The sequence below is a fragment of the Mastigoproctus giganteus genome, chromosome 8, assembly GCF_048544385.1.
Source record: "Mastigoproctus giganteus isolate SK-2022 chromosome 8, ASM4854438v1, whole genome shotgun sequence".
Taxonomy (NCBI): domain Eukaryota; kingdom Metazoa; phylum Arthropoda; class Arachnida; order Uropygi; family Thelyphonidae; genus Mastigoproctus; species Mastigoproctus giganteus.
Genome location: NC_143582.1, coordinates 226,033,187 through 226,053,110, shown reverse-complemented (window position 1 = coordinate 226,053,110; position 19,924 = coordinate 226,033,187). Strand labels below are relative to the sequence as shown.

The following is a 19,924-nucleotide window of genomic DNA, read 5'->3' as shown; positions in this document are numbered from 1 at the left end:
TCGACGTCCAGGCTGCATTTGATGCCATTCCGTTCCGGGATATGGCATCAAATGCACCTCACTGGTGGAGACGGACTATGATTTATTGAGACTGCTTGAGAACAGGACTATTATTGGTTGGGATGGCATTTTGAGATACACCATGATAATTACAGAACATTTGCAAAAAATAAAACAATTGAAGACATTGTTCAATATATTTCTTATCTATTTAATGTCGACTTAGATAAGAAACAAATTGCAGAAAAAGCATGTGCAATGAAATTCTTGAGATGGTAGATCGCATCACAAATTTAGTTGGCCACCCCTGATCTAGTTTAACTACAGATGAAGGATCCAGGCCCAAAGCAGTCCTTCAGGCCACCCCAAACCAGTGAAAGTTATCGGTTCATACTGTTCAAATGCTGCAGTACATAGAGTCCCTGGACGGCCATCTCTATCTTTTGTACAGTTTGCAGTGTACAAAAAATATAGGCATACCTTACTCCAGCGACCTTCTTTCCAGACTCTTGTCACAGGGCAATAGAACCTGCTCACGAGGACCTCTCTGTCAATGCCACGGATACATCACTCAAGCAATCTAACCCTTCTGCGTCTGGCTGAGATGATTGTCCTCTACTATAAAAGGGCTTTTCCAAAGATAATACGAGGTAACTTAGAATAGTCATCTTTGTCTCTTTATCATATGTAGCTGAAATCTGGGCCTCGGCGGCACCAACAACCAGGGGGGGGGGAACACAGTCTTTCGGCTTAAATCACAACTTAGCTTGCCAACACTCTGGAGGTCCAATGGCTTCCCACCATATTTGGTGCCCAATACCTTCCTGCTATAGTCAGCTTAATAACGGGCACAAACTTGGCTGAAGCGCTCGAATTCCCAAATTTATTGACATGATCATTTCACTTTTAATCAACGTGTGCTAATCTAGACTGACCGCAAATAAACAGTGATTCGTGCGTTCCCATGCCTGGATGAGTCATTGAACATGTTGCGACATGTCGAGACTCGCTATGACGATACATTTTGAAGATACAAAGTCAGTAACCGAACTTTTTCATCACACCTCGTATTTGCTTATTTCGGAACCCCTTCACCGAAGATCTTGCTGCTAAAGTTCAGTCACTCAACGGACATACCACTTGGATTCAATACCAGATAATTTTCTCTCATCTCGCGTGCAGTGTTCACTGGTGTGCAAAACTTAAGGACAAACAGTATTTCTAAAGGTTACAACCACAAAATCTTTACTTAAGGTACTCTTTACTGATGAGTGTAGATTCAGTCTCAGCAGTGATTCTGGACGTCAGCTAATCTGGCGAGAGGTTGGCACATGGTATCACCCCGCAAACATCACTGAAAGGGATCGATATGGCGGTCGAGGTGTACTCGTCTGGGGAGGCGTTATCTTGCTATTGTACTGAGGTAATCCTTCCCCATCTGCGTCTGTTCCGAGGTACCATTGGCCCTGAGTTCGTGTTTATGGATGATAACGCCACACCACATTGCAATGCAGCTGTTGATATGCCTTTGGAAAGCGAAGACATTGTTCGTATGGATTGGCCTGCCCGTTCCCGCGATCTAAATCCCATCGAACTCATATGGAACGCTCTGGAGAGACGCCTAGCTGCACGTCCACACCCACCAAAAAATGTTCACCAGCTGAAGATGGCGCTGACAGAGGAATGGACGATGTTATAGCAAAAACTTATCAACAACGTTGTTCTAAGTATGGACAGGTGGTGCAAAGCCTGCATCGACATTAGGGGTGGCCATATATCCTACTGAGGACCCTTTGTTTTGTTCCATCTCTGGCAGTCTGTATAATGGCAGCCAATGCTATGTTGCCATTTTTGAATAAAGTCCCTCTGTACCGTTTTGTTTCGGTTCTTGTGTCGGTGTTGTTTCCTTCATTTCTGTACATCACGAGGTTCCTTTGGTATGCTCTTTCCATATCCAGGCCACTCCTATGAGAAGCTACAGGTGAAAACCTGACTGGTCCTTAAATTTTGCACACCAGTGTACTACGCAATAATCGAGGAAATGCATCCCACAAAAATGGACCAATAACACATTTCAAATGCAAACTTTAGTCGACCTTGGCAATGGGTGTCCGTAAGCATAGGTACCTTAATCGAGTGCCTAACCCAGTGGCCCCATAGGGAATTAGGTTCATTCGATGGTGATCTTGGAAACATCACTGGTCGTCCCTTGGTTAAAAATCCACGATTCTGTATGTGTTTAGGTAGGGAGACTTCCAGACTGTCTGTTCAAATCCGCTTGGTATTTCAATAGACTTTGTAAAATAGTCCAGACATGAATACCCGTGCAAGTTCTTCCATCGCAAACGCACCTGTACTGTCCTGTGTTACCATATAATTGATCTTCTCTTCTTTTATCTGATTGGTGGTGTGTATCTAGTTTATGGCCATCTGTTGAAAATAGCTTGGACAATATGGCTTCAATAGAGTCTTCTCAACCTTTAGTCTCTTCAGAATCAGTATGAACTGTATTAAACGCATCTGAACTTCTCAATCCATCTCCAAATGTTTTATATAATGATTCCCACAAACTGGAACTCCCTGATTCTTTAACAAATGATCTCAAAGTTTCACGTCCGGTATTCCAGTATGGCTTGGGACTCAGCAGAAAACCACCTTTTGCTGATGCTGCCCGAGACGAATCAACTCTGTTCGGACGAGTTTCAGTAATGGATGAGTAGGTGGGGAAGCGTTTTGCATAGCTAATAGGACTTTGTGAGTCTATGCATGTTATGCTCTTTTGGATTGAGAAATGGAAAACGTTTTCTAGAGCAAGTACCACTGTTGAATCCGTTCCACTCTCAGACTTCGATCTATCAGTATATATATTTTAGCAAAGTTGGGATAAGTTGTGTATGAGCAGCGTGTAGCTGTTGGATGTTAATGTCTGATAAGAGCGTTTTCCCCAATTGGTGGAAGTTATTGTTACAAGACGGCAGGATGACAGACCATGGAGGGTTGGGATCTATATGATCTTGGAGGACTTCATCGAGTGTGAGTGTTCCAATTTTTTGCTAGTTCCTTTGACCAGCAGGCCGAATTGCATGTGGTCTGTTTCTATAAAAGGTCGAAAACTGTGGATAAAAAAGTATCGACCAATTAGGATGGGTCAACTGACTTTGGGTCTTGGTTGCGTAATTCAGTAATAACATCTTTCTCCTGATATTTAGAGCTACATAGAATACAACATACAGACTTTGCACTGGAAAATGATGAAAGCCTTTCTTCCTACGTTTGCAGTTGATGCAACGTGGTTCCTGATCCTTATTTGGACATTCACCATATACATGTCCTCCTCTTGCAGAATGACCACTAGATCTTTAAGATCTAGTGGTCATTCTGCAAGAGGATCTTTAAGATCTAGTGGTCATTCTGCAAGAGGAGGAGAACTTTAAGAACAATATTTGGTTGTGTCCATACCCGAGACATAAGAAACATCTAGAAACTATCGTAAATGGTCTGTGTCTGTGCGGGCTGACTGTCCTGGTCAAAACCACCTCCTTCTACTCAAGTCTCACTGGACCCATCCCTTTATCAAAATCAGTCCAAATTAAAGACATTGAAGAAAAAGTTTGTATTATTTGCAAAAATCCAAGGTTAGCTTCTACTGTTTTCCTTCAATCAGCTCGGACAAGGTGGAACAGCCTAAGTTTACCACGGCCATTGACGAGACGAGTGTTGATCTATTCACTATCCGTCCACTCTTGGAAAACCTTAATTACAGCCCTCCACGAACAGCCCACAAGATTCACACTCTCTGTAATACAGCCATCCTTCAACAGGTAGCCGACAATCACGCCTATTTCGAAGTCTATCAGATCGATCACGTCCCTTGCCCATGTCGATCAAGTACTTCTTTTGGATGGCATTCCTGCAGTATCACATATACTATATTTAAGCTATTGTTATTTGGATGGCTGAATGAAAACCCTTTTCTGGGAACGAATCTTCAGATGAAGAGATAACCACAATTATCTAACAAACCTCACGTGGACAGCAAACAATCCGTTTTGAATCCCCTGTGCGTTGATACCTCAGTACCTCAATAAGGCGCGAAGGCACAAAATGATTTGCCAGGTCACGTGTCTGTTGCGAAACGTGCACGTGAAAACAGTGTCAGGCTTAGCAATTCTCACACGAGGGAAGCGTACGAGTTGAGATTTCAATTTAAACTGTTTATTGGCTGAGGGCGGCAGTCGCGTTCTAGGGCCTTGGGCCTCGGTGTGAGTTATGTTAACGCCGGACTGTGCCCATAAATTACGGCGCGTTTAATTATACCGATAAAAAGTGCAAGGATTCTGTCGGTTCTGTTCGATTAAGCACGATGGAAGTATTCGATACGGTTTAGTTAGCGCGCGTTCTGTTATGAGGTCACGCAAATGGATTTCAATACTTTTTTTCGCACTTTTCGACTAACCTCTGAGGCGTACAGAAGCGATTACTGATTAAAAGAAGATCTGTACAATTGTTGCTGAAGCAATCGTAAATGTAGCCATGTATGGGCGCTCAGTTAGTTTGTGGTTATAATGAAGGCAAAAGTGTGTGTACTGGTCGTCAAAAGTGAAATTCTGTAAAAGTTTTAAACGGACAAACATCAAGTTGTGTGTGTGTGTGCGCATCTAAAGTGCATTGGGAACCTCACGATTCCAAACTGAATGAGTGCGCATGCCCAAATATGAAGACGTAATCTGATAACTGATAACCACTTTGTGCAGACCTTCCTCTAATGCAATGTCATGGATGATAGTGCATAGTATTAGGGCCAGGCGCCACCTGTGGCTTCTGCGCCGTATGTACGCTGTAAATGCCAGGGGCCCTGCCAGGAAAGTTTTGTGTCTTGGTGTAGTATTATGTTGGGTTCTGTTGTTATGTCCTAGCATTTGGCCGCTGGACCCCTGGTGGGACCCCCACGTTGCCCGCACACACATCAAGGAGGTAGCCAGGCAGCCTATTATTCTCTGGCTTGTCTCCGCCAGGATTGCCTAAGCTTCCTGGACGGAGACAAAAAAAAAAAAAATTTCATTAAATTAAATTTAATTAAAAAAAATAATAAATAAAAGAAAACAAAATGTTAGGCTAACTTGGACGCGCTCGTCACTGTGTAAGCCATATTTATGTCACATAACTTTTTCACGAAAGTACATATAATTATTCTACAGCTTTGATATGTGTACACTGTTAAGATACATATTACACACTCATTAATGGCATTCTGTTCCTCTAGGTGGCGTTGCTGTAGCAGTCTTCGATAACATGGTGTTATTAAATTTTTGGTGTGTGAGAAGGATTCTGTTGGAAACATCCATAAGCAGCTACTGAGATCTATGGGTAATAAAATGCTGTCGACCGCAGCACAGTTGGTTGTTGGCACAAACGGATAACTTCCCATGAAGACATAGATATGATGATTTGTTTGTTCCGTCACCACCAAATACAGAGGATGCGGAAAGGTCAGGGAATGACCACCGCATATCCCGGAGCAATATGGCCTTAGTTGCTAATGCTCCTAAAAACCAAATAACAAACAAACAAACAATTTGTTTGTTGCATCAGACGGTCAATTAGACCGTTTTGTTGGATGAAAAATCCTTGGATTAATCGACTGAAAAGCAGTAATTCCTTTACACTGTGGGAAAAAATAAATAAAACAAAAACTACTTCCATGTAGATTGGACTCGAACCAGACTTTTTCCATTCGGCATGGGAAAACAGGGGTCGTATAAGTAACACTGCTGTAGCTACTGTTGGCACTTACTGCATTTACTGGCAGGAATCTGCAAAAAAGCCATATATATAGTTTACACTACCCTCCAAAAAAATGATGCTGATGGATTTGAAATGACTCCACACACTGTCATAGTCATTTTTTTTAAAATCATTAATACTGAAGAGTAAACTATACAGGAGAGGATTAAAATGGAACAGCAGATCCTAAGAACTTTCCATAACTGCCGCTAGAGGCGCTTTCCCTGATCGCTACTGAGCAGACTCTGCGTGCACATTCCAGTACTTGTCGAGCTAGTGTTGCGTGAAGGAGTTTTTTTAGCCGCGTGTCACTGACCATCGTTTTGAAGCAAGCATCATGCCGGACATACAGATTGAACAGCAACATGTGATTCGTTATTGTGTCAGACGGGGTTTAAATGTATCGGAAAGAGTTAAAGAGATGAATGGAGCATATGCTAATGAGTCTTGGTAGGAGGCCATTTCTGATGACTAATATTATGCACGCAGTGATCACTGCCATAGCTGCCGAGATTCTGCCACATCCTCCATGTTCACCAGACTTATCCCCGTGCGAGTTCTTTCTGTTTCCAGAAAGCTCTGAGAGGCAAGCATTTCGCGTCTAACACAACGATTCTTGCAGAACCAGCACTTCGAAGTGTAAAGTTCAAGGGAGTGTATTTCGAGGACAAACCTACAGAAGATTCAGATGATGACAATTAAGATAAGATCTTGCACCAGTCAGCGAATTAAATAATCACCCACTTCTAAATTTTTGAGTACTGTCTTAGGACTGCATCAGGTATTTACAGCTTTGTTTCCCTAAACGAAATGGACAGTTTCGTATGTGTACAAAGATGGTATTAATTGGAAGAGTATTTTACAAAGGATCATCTCCAAGTGATAAAAAAGAAAGAAAAAGAGAAAGCAAAGCCTGTTTTCATGCTCGCGTAGATCTTTCTAATGGTGTTTGCAATTCTATTATTATTCTTACTAATTAAACTAATTAAGGGTGGATTCGAAGCGAGTTTTCTGTTTCCTGGAGCGTCGATTTTCCAACTGTGGCGTCCTTCACCTGATGGTCAATTAAGGACAGGACACTCATTTCTGCACTTTGTTGGGTGTGATTTGAATCTTTTATTTCGGCTAACAATGGAAAATCCTTTGAAGTGCGGCTTTGATAAGAAAAAAAAATTGTTTGTTGGGCACATCACAATGAATGAAGTGATGCGCACATCAAATAGAGAAATGAAACAAGTTCTTTCTTTCTTTCTTTCTTTTTTTATCCTAAGGTGGGTGGACGAGGGAGAACGTCTCTTGGAGTGTCACGCATGCTAAGAAAGAAAAACATCGTTTCTGTAGAGGCAGAACTCTCTCTATAGACGAAGGAAGAAGGAAAGAAAAAGGAATTTCTTTTGTTAGGCTGGTGTGAATTCAATAATGTTGTGGCGGACTTACCTATCCATTTCAAGGGATCCAACTTGGAAAGAGAGAAACGTGAGTTGAATTATATCACCATATTCTTTGCCAGGTGCTGCGAAGGTGATTTTGCAAACGAACGGCAGATGGCGCTGAAAGGGCTCGGTGATACGTAACGGATATTTGATGCTGACTTCCCCGTGGAATGTTCTGTTGCAGTCTGAAAATAAACAAACGCCACACTTAATCATAACACCGAAAATTTTGCGCGATTAATTCATAAATATATCTGATGAAGACTGTTAGAATTATCGAAACGTTTAGATATTGCTAGGCATAATTTATATATATCTGATAAAGACTTTTATAGAATTCTCGAAACGTTAGATCTTATCGTGCAATTTATATATATCTGATGAAGATTCTTTTAGAATTATCAAAACGTTTGGTACTATTGTGTATAATTTATAGATATCTGATCTGATGAAGACTTTTTTTTTTAGCATTCTCGAAACGTTTCACTATTGTGTGTTATTTATATACAGTACATCTAATGAAGACTCTTTTAGAATTATCGATTATGTGTTGTTGTGTGTAATTTATAGATACCTGATGAAGACACTTTTCGAATTATCGAAACGTTATGTACTATTGTGCGTAATTTATAGATACAGGGTCGCGTTAACGCTGTGGCCAAATCGGCCATGGCCGGGAGCTCACCCGAAGTTGGGCCTTATTTTCAGTGTAAAAATGTTTTCTAAAGTAGCGATAAAAATATAATAATATTTTTTATGGATGACGTAAAAATATGTATCCATGTCTGGATGAATAAAACAATTTAGTAATATAATATAATATAATATTTATATTTATATTATTTATATAATAATATAAAAATAAAAACCTATGTAGTATTTGTAATTCCGAACCTGCATATATATCTGATGAAGACTCTTTTAGAATTATCGAAACGTTATGCACTACTGTGTGTAATTTATGGATATCTGATGAAGACATAATTATCGAAACGTTAGATATTGCTGAGTATAATTTATACGTCTCTGATAAAGACTTTTTTAGAATAAAAACTTAATTTAATTTAAACGTTTATAAATGTTTAAATCAAATTAAGTTTATAAATGTTTATAAATTTATATATATAACTGATGAAGACTATTTTAGAATTATCGAAACGTGATGTACGTTATAAAACATTACAAAACGTTATAAATTGTGTGCCGATTTATAGATATTTGATGAAGACTATTTTAGAATGATCGAAATGTTAGATGAGATGTTATTTTTGCACTATATAAGCTCGGAAACTATTTTTCGAGCTTATGTAGTGCATAAAGGAAATGGAAATGTATACCATTAATGATTTTTTCCCTTCGGGGCCAGTTTCGCTTATACATTTAGGAAAATTCGTTCGCGAGAAACAGTTCTGGCATGCAGTACATGCCAGCAGTGAAGGATTTAGCAAATACGCGCCAATAAACTGCGTACAACTGTCAAAAGTTTTGTCGGGATATTAAGATAAGTACCCGTGTACCGATCGCCTTTCTCCCTACGCGAATGGCGGCAAAAAACAGGCAGTAATGAGAACCCTTAGCATGTGACTGTGTAACAAGGGCAGAAGTGAATTGTTCAACTGAGCGAGAGAAGGAACGGCGAGGTGGTTATGCAAACCAGTGGAGCGTAGACTTCAAAAAGAACTCCAGCACTCATTATAGTAATGGCGTCTCTTGTTAGGGTGAGGAGGACTATTGCGGAGTATGATATCAATGGATATAGTTAGACAAACTGTAATCACGCGAATCTATCATGCAGCTATGATCGCATCTCTTCCATTAGGAGGGATACTCAAAGGCAAAGATCACTAACGTCGTTGTCACAGGAACTCAAAACTTGCAGTTAATTCTAGTTCCCATTATAGCGGCTGTTTGTTTCCACCCTGAAAGATCTCGGAAACGAACACCAGGTGGCGTTATTAACGGAAGATTCGTCGAATTAAACTCTTATTTGCGCGCTTTAGATAATGATTATTTCGAAGATGAAGGCCAGGTAGAACGCTAGGCATACATTATGAGGGTTCCTTTCCTGATAGTGCAGGGGGTTCGGTATGGTAGATTATCCAATAAATTCCGTACCCATCACCTATTTGTTTGACCACTATTTAACGGATATAGAAAGTTATACCATAAAAGGTTGTTAAAGTCAGCTGACCTTCGTGGAAAAGGAAGGAGGGTGTCCACATTTATTATTAGCGTTGCTTTGTTGACCAACATAAGCCTAAGGGTATTCAGAAGTGCTGTTCGTCGAGAGAACGGGCGAAGTGCTCTCTGCTGTAGGGGCTGGTAAGAGTGTGCGTTGAAAATTCCTTGTTACTGAAGATCCTCTCCAGAGATAATTTGGTTTTCTTCTGTTGAGAAACTATAGAGAGGCCAATTATTTCCTCCTTTCTATCGAGGTCCCTGGAATTCTGTCTTAATACTAACTAGTTTTTCGTTATCTTGCGAAGTTCTCTGTTACCTCTGTTTCTATTAGTGTATGCGTGTATCTATTCTTATCTTTACTGCAATCGCTCCTCTCTGAATTGTGTCGTAGTAAATAACCGAAAAAATACATAAACTCCGAGCAGGGCGTTCGGCTACATTTATTTATCTTCAAACTTAATTTAGCTGGTCTAAATTGGCTGGAATATCTCGAACTGCACCCTCTAATAGTCTCAAATTGGATAACGCGCAACCGGAATTAATTTTTACAGTCCAATTGTTCGTAATAAGAGCGAGTCACCTCGTGAGGATGACGCACGCCGGATAATTTCATCATCTCTGTAGAGTGATTAATCCTCAGAGCACAGTTGGGGAGAGATAAAGGTATTATGGCGGGTCTCGAGAGATCTGGACGGAGAAATAACATCAAAACCACTCTTTTATTACAGGTAGGGTGTTTGCGCGAATCTCAACTGGGAGAGTAGTGTTGATAAAATGCAGAGGAAACCGCCAACATCCCACAAGATAATCTTTAACTGAAGCAACGTGGCCTGGAAAAAAATTATATTTGCAGATTATGGCATGAATTACCCAATTAGCTTTCTTAATTAACTTAATCCGGCGTCTTGTGTGGACTCCTGTGAGGTTGCCATGGTAGCAACGCCCATTAGTGGTATCTTAGTTACACACGAACTGTCTTTTTTGGTATCTCTTTTCTTAAGAACGTACAGAGAAGTTTGGAGCGAATTTCTCTCAAAAGAAAAGCTGTCAAAACAAACCAACAATGCCCAGTTTTTATTTCGGGTTCTCTCTTCCTTCTCTGTATCCTTTTGATATTTCTTTTCAAACTCAACTGGTACGCGGAGGGATGGAAAAAAAGAAAGGGAACATGAAGTGATTGTAAGATTGGCAGTTTTTCTGCTTCCACAGGGACATAAACGTGGTGAGCAGCAGAACGCCACTGGTTCCTTATAAGAAATGAAACAAATCTAAAGAGATGCGATCGAATTACTTGAGCAAGACACGAATGTCTTGTATTTTTTTTTTTACTTATAAACAAGCTAAAAAAACTGCTATTAAAAATGGAAATTGACCCGCAAAGTCTAAATAAATTTGTCGTTTCAAACTAAGTTGTAGCCACCCGGGGATGCTTTCATAGCAAGAAATATTTAATGGAAAGTCGCTGATTTGTACAAAGTTGCACCAAGTGGAGACGTTGCAATTTACAAAGTATCTTTTCCTTTTTTACAAAGTAGCAAAACTGCTAAAAAATGTGATCAGAGGCTCACTGAATCCCTGCTGCTTGCGAACTCTCTTCGATTAACCACGGATCACAGGGGATGGATTTTTAATTCTCAATTACTGATACTGCCAGCGATACGAGATGTAGAAATGAAAATAAGACGCAACAGAATTTTTTTAAGGGACTGGCGAATTCAAAGGGGATTTTTTTCCCTAATTAAAGCGCGCATATACGATACAAACAACGGAAAAAGTAAAATTTTTCATTACTGGAGCGTAGAAATTCAAATATTTATTATAATAATTTCTGATAGCTTTGAAATATAATTGGACATTCCTTCTAGGAGTTTTAAATAGGTATATTTTCTTATTTTGATTACTTTTTTTAAAAGTAAAACTTGCCTATTAGTTTTTGGAATAATTTGGAACGCCTCCAGAATTCCACTATGTTTAAAAAAGATGGAAAAGAACTCGCCCGAGTCTTCTTTAAAAACATATCCTTAAATGCTACTCTACTCTTTTAGTATTTTTAATTCCAATTTTTAAAAATTTGCATACGTCTCTGATAACTGACACTGTTTTTATTTGTTTTAACTACAAAGGCAGCATATATAGGGCCCTCGTGGATAGCACAGTTGGTAGGATCAACGTCCTCCCCAAACCGAGTGGAAAAGACCTGAGTTCCAGTCTCGTAGATCACAGGAGGAATTTTTCTGGGCCTTTTTTCACAACGTGGCTGAGTTAGTCGGTCTCAAGCGAGAGTGGGGTGGTTTTTTTCTACCAGAAACTCTGGTTTTTCATCCACCAAACAGAAAATCCACCTCGGAATAATATGGCACTATAGGATCCGGAATCTATAATCATTTATCGTAGGATCACAATACTTTTGTTAACGCAGTGTATAAAAGTCATTCTTCCCAACTAAGAGTTTCCAGATATTGTTAATATTATTAATATATAAGATTATCTTAATATCCACTTTACTGAAATGAGGAATTTCTCGTGAATTCGATTTCCTCGAATTAAGACTCGAACAGTATTGGTAGACTGCGCAAATTACAGAAGTTGACACGAATAAGATGCACGCGCTATTAAGGACGAGTTACGATTCGCACGAAGTTTTCTAAAATGGCAACTGGAGGTAATTAAGTAGGCTCGAATAAGTGCACCTGCGATAGGCACGTAAATGTCAAAGAGAAGCCTTCCGATGTATTGTTAGTAGGCAACCAACACGGAGGCCACAACAGATGGAACAAATTTCTCTAACTGCATTTTGGGATTCCGAAAAGATATTTGCAGACCCACCGAGTAATTGAATATCAAAAAGGCTGTCTCGAGTGTCCCATTTTGCGTTCTGAATATCTTTTCAATCTGCCGCGAATGTTTTCATTAAAATAATGGCAGTTCTTTGTAAATCTTTAGCGCTTATTGTTCATAAGAGATTCCGTTTATTTCTTGGGTCGATGTCGATGGTTTGTTACGTTTTCTTTCTGCAATTTCACTTCCAAATCACATATCTGATTTTAATGTTTTTATTTAAAAAATTTAGGCGTTTTATAAGTCCTGCTAATGAACACAAAAGAAGTGTCAACACTAAATTGCGTAGGTTCTGGACGATAGCCTAATTTTTGGGAGAGAAAAAAAACCACGGCACACTCTCCTAAGACCGACAAACTCATCCACGCTGTGAAAAAGACCCATGAAAATTCGTGTCATTGACAGAACTTAAACTCAGTTTTCTTATGATGCAATAAAGCATTCTCATATCACCCGTCCATCCTCTCCAATAGTTCATCTTCCTATGATTCAACTAATCCACTTCCACAACAACAACAAATGGAAGTTTGTTCCAAAATCAACCATCCTCTGGCTGAAGGCAACACTTTGCACATCTATCCTGCAACCATCCTTCCTCAATTTGAATTTATGTTCCTTCATGTGAGTACTCTGAAAAAGAGCAAGAATGCCATCAGCATCGAGCTTGCTCAATCTATCAAAAGCCTTAAACATCTCAATCAGATCTCGCAGGGTGCCTGTCTAGTCTCCAGACGCTGCAATTTACAGAGCTGAAGCTTATCTTGGTAAGAGCACCTTTCAGTTCTCCTCACCAATCTCGTTGCTTTTCTCTAAATCTGTTCCAGCCCATCTACATCCTAAAAAGATGTTCATCTGCTTTAACGGTTGCAGAGAGAGAGACTATAGATCCGCAGGTCTTCACATTTGGATGTAAATTCAATTATACCCAAAAAGGGGACAGCTATGTGCATCCGTCTATTAATAATGTTAATGAGATCGTCTTTAGAATCAAAAATTATTCCCTTTGACTGGTTAAGTGCCGATGCCTCTCCAGTCCATACAGGAAAGGCCAAAGAAGTGCTTGCCAATTCCATAATCTTACCAACCACAGAGTCAAACTCATACTGTAAGTGGTTGTATGATTACGGAAACTATGGAATATAAGGTCATCTGGACAAAATTGAAATTGTGATGTGTTGCACATGGTTTAGTGAGGGGAGATCTTGTCTGACAATCTGGTAAATGACTATGGCAAGTTCATAAAGCAGATGGATATCAGAAAATAAACTTTGACATTCTCGTATATCTGGATTTTAGTAAGTTTTCGATACAGGTCCTCACAAGAGGTTATAGTATAAATTTGAGCAATTTAGATAACAGGGAAGCTCCATCACTGGATTAGGGGTTGGTTGAAGGACAGGAGACAAAGGGTTGCCAAAATGGGAATTCGTCAGAATGGATGGGAGTCAAGTTGGGTCGTCAGAGTTCGGTGCTCGGACCTCTCTTGTTTCTTACTTTCTTAAATGATATTGATGAAGGAATGCAACTAAAGCTGTCAAAGTTTATTGACAGCTCAGATGGTAGTTAGCGATTATAATTAGACTACGCTGCTTTAAAAAGTAATATTCTTCCTTCAGAACATTAGTGTAAGTTGCCTGCAAGGGAGGCTGAGGTGGAACGTTTGGAAAAGAAAAGTGGAACAGGCAAATAATTCAAATGTATTTCCTTAAAGTAATGTGTACAGGGTGCTCCTCCTCCCCGAAGGTTAGTGAGAGGAATTATTTCCTGTTACTTATAGTTTCCTTTTTTTTCCCTTCTGGATCACCTTTTATCCATTTTTCCGATGAATGCAAGGCTGAAGATTAGTTTTAAACGCTCCACTTCAATTCAGAAACCACATTGGGTTCGTTAACGTCATTAAAAGCAATATTATTTATAAGGGGGATATTTCTAAAAAAAAAACGTTGAATCACATAGCACGTAGACTTCATTTTATCCGTCCCTTGAACAATTTTTCGAATCCTTTAAATGTATTCAAACTACCCACTTCGACATCAGGTGCAATTTTACTTAGGTAATCAATTAGTCTCTCGCTGAAAGAAAACTTCTGCACGCCTGTTTCACAACAAACCTTTCTCAATTTAAATGTATATCCCCCCCCCCGTGTGCGTTTTCCGAGAAACAGTAGGGATGCCATCAGCATTTAGTTTATTCGATCCATTTTAAAGACTTAAACACTTCAACTTCGCTTCACCTACTTTCCAGACACTGCAAGTTTCAGAACCTGCTCTCTTCACTCCTTTTCCACCCCAAACTAATCATGTTGCTCTTCTTTGTGCCCTCTCCAACATACCTATTGTATTATAGGATAAAATTCTAATATATCGATATATTGTGACCAGTTTTACATCAGGATATTTGTCAGCTGCTGTATTTTGGTCGATGGAGAGCTGCGAAGCCGAATTGTCTTTTCAATGTATCCAAGACATTCTCAGTTGGATTTATATGTGGAGAATTAGCGATGGCAGATGTTGGAAATCGTGGGAATGTTTCTGAAACTATTCAGACATTTTTTTCATGGTGGACAGTTGCTTTGTCGTCTTGAAAGAATTCATTGCAATCCGAGTAAAAAATAAAGGATTTGCAAGGGTGAAGTTGGTCCGATACTCCAGAAAGGTTTTCCTTCTAACGTTATGAGTGGATGACCAATCCATTTTCAAAGAGAAAATACATTTGCAATGCTGAAGTCGTTAACAAAGATATTGAAGAAAAGGAAACCGAGGGAGGACCCTTGTGGGACTCCATTCTGGGGAGAAATTAGAAGAATCCAGAAAAATTGGAAATTAATTTTCCAATGAAGAATTTAGCAATTCTCTTCTCAGTATGGTTCTCCCGAACTGTAGATGGAGAGTCATCTGTAGATGACTCTCCATCTACAATTCGGATGTACTACAGATGACTCTCCATCACTGATGGGATTTTAAAATCAAAGTAGAGTCAAACACTACAGAACTCTTCCAATTTATGTGCATTAGAAACAAGACCATTTTCTACATTCTCAGTACTCTTAGCTCTACGATGGTTTCAAATTTGTTGCCGCTGTTCTACTCATTAGCCAGGAGCGAGGAAGGTGCCATGGAAGCCGACAAGAAAACGAGAAATTATGATTTGTAATGTTCAAGTATGACTCAGAAGACGGTAACTTAGTACAAACGTAAGCTCCATTTGTTTACAAATGTTTACACAACCAGGGAAACCATTTAGGGCGCTGCTTCCATAACGTAAATAGAGACTTAATCATATAATCATAAAGTTGTTATTCAGCGTGCACCACGACCACACGCCCAAATAGATTGGCTCTGGCTTAGCACTTAGGCTGCGCTTTCGTCAAGAAAGATTAGGTTATATCCACAGCCTGCTTGCTTATAATTTGATCATAGTCACGGCCTTAAAGCCGTAAAGTCTGAAGACAACGCAGGTCATTAAGGCACGTAACTCTTGTTCTACCTCCAGGGTTCAAAGCCAAGCTATAACTATAATTTAAGCCTGAAAAAGTCCTTAAAATCAAAATAAATTAGATGAACCCAGTTAAAGAAAACCAAAGTCACTGCAGCATGATATTATGGCAGGAATTCCATTTGCAATTAATACCTTTCCAACTCAACAGAAAATAAGGTTGTAATAAGGGCAAAATGGTTGTCCTACTAGACATTGAATAAAGTTTTCTAATGTTTCTAAAGGTTTCTAATTTTTTTTTTCTAATTCTAATTCATTTTACAAATCTTGGACACTCATAAATCCATGATGGTCTTTCTTATTGATGAAACTAAAAAATACCATGTCTGAAAACGTCCAACTTCGTGATATAAATCTTACACTTCAGCCAACCGCTGCTCCTGTAGCAGAAGCCATTGACACATCTATTGTAACGCAACCTCTATACCTTTCAATATAAGCTTCGATTACCAATCAGTCTCAGAAAACGTCTAAGGATGGCAATCGAACTTTAAATCCATTCCTAGAAGATGTCGTTTCCTCTAGGCAGCAAGCAGATCACATCAGGAGACAACAAAATCAAACTGCCTCTAATCAGACAGGTAGACATCGATATCCTCCTCGCGTTGTGGGAGCAGCTACCAACTCTACAATCTGACCAGTCCGCAGAAGTAAAAGTTCAACCAAAGGAATTTTCATCTCGAGACTCGAACTCCTACTGTGTGATATAGAAGTAGAGGAGCATATCAGAACTCAACTGCAGATAGAAGCAATAGTAATAAAAAAATTCTAAGCACGATTCGTACAGCTCTTTCTATATTCACATTCAGCAAACAGACTTTGATCAATTACTGAAGGATCACTGTTGGCCTGTGGGGCCATTATTCGGCCTTTCTATGGACGACCCCCTCTCCCTCGTTCCAAGTCATCAACCAATGACTTAGCTATCGAAACAAGTGATCATGAATGGCAATTCGTGCATTTTTCAGAGATTCCGGAATCAATGTCTACAAATGATTCATCTTTCTGTCTTGCCACTTGCCAAAAATTAAGCCAAACAACCTTACTGAAACATCAAAAGATGCAATTGATAAACCTCAGTAAAAACCATCAGGTCATTCAGACCTGATGGTTTTTACTGACATCTGGTTCCTCTCTCCTGAAGTTTCAATCTGAATTCCAGGCTGTTCTATCTTTCACAGTTACAGATGTGATTCAAAAGGTGGTGGAGTTGCTATTTATGTTCACAATCATCTGCGATGCTTTGCCTTTCCTATCTGAAATCTGCCTGATCAAGCTTCTGAATTCTCTTTTATCAGCATTTCCTCTTTGGCGATCTGGTGTCTATACCGACCTCCCTCAGCTTCCTTGTAACTTGTGACAATACTCTATCTCACTTCACAAGCAAATCCTTTAGTCTTCTACTGATTGGAGACTTCAATATTAAAATTCTTCAAAGCTCTTCCTCTCAAGTGCAAGACTCCTAGATGTCATTACTTCTAATGGTTTCTCTCTTCTTACTGATGGAGATATCCCAACTGGAATGGGAGAGTCCCACAATTTCTTTCTTGACTTCCCAATTGGGTAATTCCAAGAGGAAAAATATGCCCGTTCATTTCAAAACAAAATTCGTGACATGTTGAAGAAAAGGGACAAACTCCCAAGAATTGCTAGAGCAACTCGAATCGAGGCAGATAAAAATAAATACACAACGAAACAAAGTCACCGACTGCCTTCGGTCAGACAAAATAAAACACTTTAGTTCCCAACTTAGAGGCATCATAACAAGCAAAGAAAAATGGACAATTTTAGATAAGTTATTACCTGGAAGGAAACTGAAATGGAGAGCTACATTGGAGATGTAGTTGAGAACGAGGTACTCATTTCAGATGACCAGAAAAAAGAATCAGCTTTCTATAACCACTTTATCCCAAGTGTAAATAACCTTTCTCAAAAGAAGAACATGACTCTAGAGACAACGAAACGAAAGAATCTGTTAAGTACTCAATCAGAAATTCTTTTTTTCTCGATTCGCTCTCGGATTTAGATATATTAGAAGCAGGACATCAATTGAAAGAAAAGGGAGACCCTAGCTTTGATGGAATATCTCCTTTTCTGCTGAAAAAGGTCCTATCTCAATTTTTATACCATTGAAGTATATATTCAATCTCTCCTTGTGGCATCGTCAGCATGTGTCATCGGACACTCCGGGCTCCTTGCCGATGTATTGTCTATAGTTTCTGGTGTTCATTACTTGGTCTTGGATGGTGAGCATGAATCCTTCAGTCTTAGGGATAAAACGTCCCACTCGTCCCATTGGAAGCAATTTTATCTATATAGTCTTGATGGAGGTCATTGTAGTGTCTGCCATGGAATGTCTTCTTTGTCCATCTTTCTAGCTTCGTTTGTGCCGTCTGGGCGAGAGGGGACTCCTCCCTTAGGTCGAGTGGGGTATACCGCTTGTCTGTCTTCCTCATCGTCTGGTAGAGCGCTGCTATGTTTTTTCTGGAAGTAATCCTTCTTCAGGTTCGCAATCGCTGTTTTCTGTTGCTCGGTGAGGTCTATCAGGCCCTTCCTCCTTCTTTCCAAGTTATTGCTAGTCTCTCCACTGCTGACGTCAGGTGGTGTTGGCGGCTCTTGGTCATCATAGTCCTTGTCTTTCTCATGATATCTCGTGAACAAGGACGGTCAGAAGAAGAGCGCGACCTACCAGAATGTGGGCCTAGACAACAGTAAAAGAATTGGGCGAATAAAGATGAAGAAAGAGAAATAAAAGATGATTGGTCAAGAAAAGGGGAGGGGGGAAGAGGGATGAACAAAAGGGAGATACAGGAGTGAAAGAAAAAAGTCCGAGGGAATCGTGGGAGAGTCAGACAGAATCGCTGGAGAGCGAGAGAGAATGGCAGTTAATAATGTGAGATGTAGAAAAGCAATCTTAGCTTTAAGAAGCAATTTAAGATCGATGCGCAATCCCTTTTGTGTGAGTAAACATTAAATATTTATAATTAATCAATTTACTTGTACATGACTCCTTGTAATCTTGTTTTATTACTTGGATATTTAATACCAAAGGGGTGTTTTCTTCGGATATAGTCACGTGTTGACCATCTCTTCATAATCCTCTTGATTAGTAGCTCGAACGGGTCATGTTCTCTGTGGATCCTGTATGCTAAGCGTTTGTATCAGTAAACATTGAGCCTGAGTACGCACGAGTACACAAACATTAAGTATGTACACTTAACTTGTATTTAACTTCTTGTATGATTACGTTAAGTACGCGTTCTGTTCAAAATGGTGCCAATCAAAAGGGGACAGATGAGTGGACCCATCTTTGTTGCAACATAAAATTTTAGATGTAGAAGAAGAGAATTCATAACAACCTTGTATATTTAAACCGAGCAACTTTCTTCAGTTTTATGTATTTATATTTTAATCTACACTGTACCCAAAAAGTTAATTAGCGTTTTAACTGTATATTTGTTAAGTTCTTTCCAGCATGAGGCTGGAGAAAAGCTATTAAAACAATAACATCTCCAGACACTTCAGAAAGTTAGACGTAAGAAGAATTCTCGAGTTGCGAAGAGAAAAGATGGCCTCGTTGAAGAGCAAAGTTCACAAAGAGATAAAGTCGACTCATTACTACCACACTAATTAAAGAATGTGGACAATGAACTCGTCTTTTCTCTGCCTTCCCAACATACCATCTTCGGATCTCCAACTCCGTATCCTGTTTGCGTTATCTCTCCAAGAAGTTTTAAGAAAAGAGCTTTACCGTGACCAAAGTGTTACAAACTCAGAAATTCTAAGTATTCATCCAGTTTTAATGAACTGCAATCTTGGCAATCCCTCAAATATCTCTTCGGGAGGATTAGTATTAGTTATATAATGCAAGGAAGCCACAGGCTATTGCGCTGACAAAAACACCAAGAAGATAAGAAAATACAAAATATATTCTTCCCTCCTCAAGTAGGTATCCAGTTGACCTTCGAATTTATTGAAACTGTCAGCCTCAGCTACCTAAGAATACAACTGGTTCCAGTAAAGGGGACAGTAATCAATGACTCGCTGACTAAAAGAAAACTTCCTACAATCCAATCTAAACCTCAAGCCCTGTAATTTGAATTCATGATCCCTAGTTTGGGAATTGTTCAGAACAATGAGAATTCCGCCTTCATTCATTTTACTAATGCTCTCAGAGCCTTATAAACCTCAAT

The 19,924-nt window shown here is 39.5% G+C and overlaps 1 protein-coding gene across 1 annotated transcript in view; it reads right to left on the bottom strand.

The window, feature by feature from the left end:
- LOC150082378 (uncharacterized) overlaps window positions 1-19,924 on the bottom strand; it is a 189,583-nt gene that overhangs the window by 11,550 nt on the left and 158,109 nt on the right. The window contains exon 3 of the mRNA XM_090380530.1: window positions 7,222-7,402. Coding sequence (XP_090236656.1) covers window positions 7,222-7,402 — 181 coding nt within the window. The remainder of the gene's footprint in view (window positions 1-7,221; window positions 7,403-19,924) is intronic.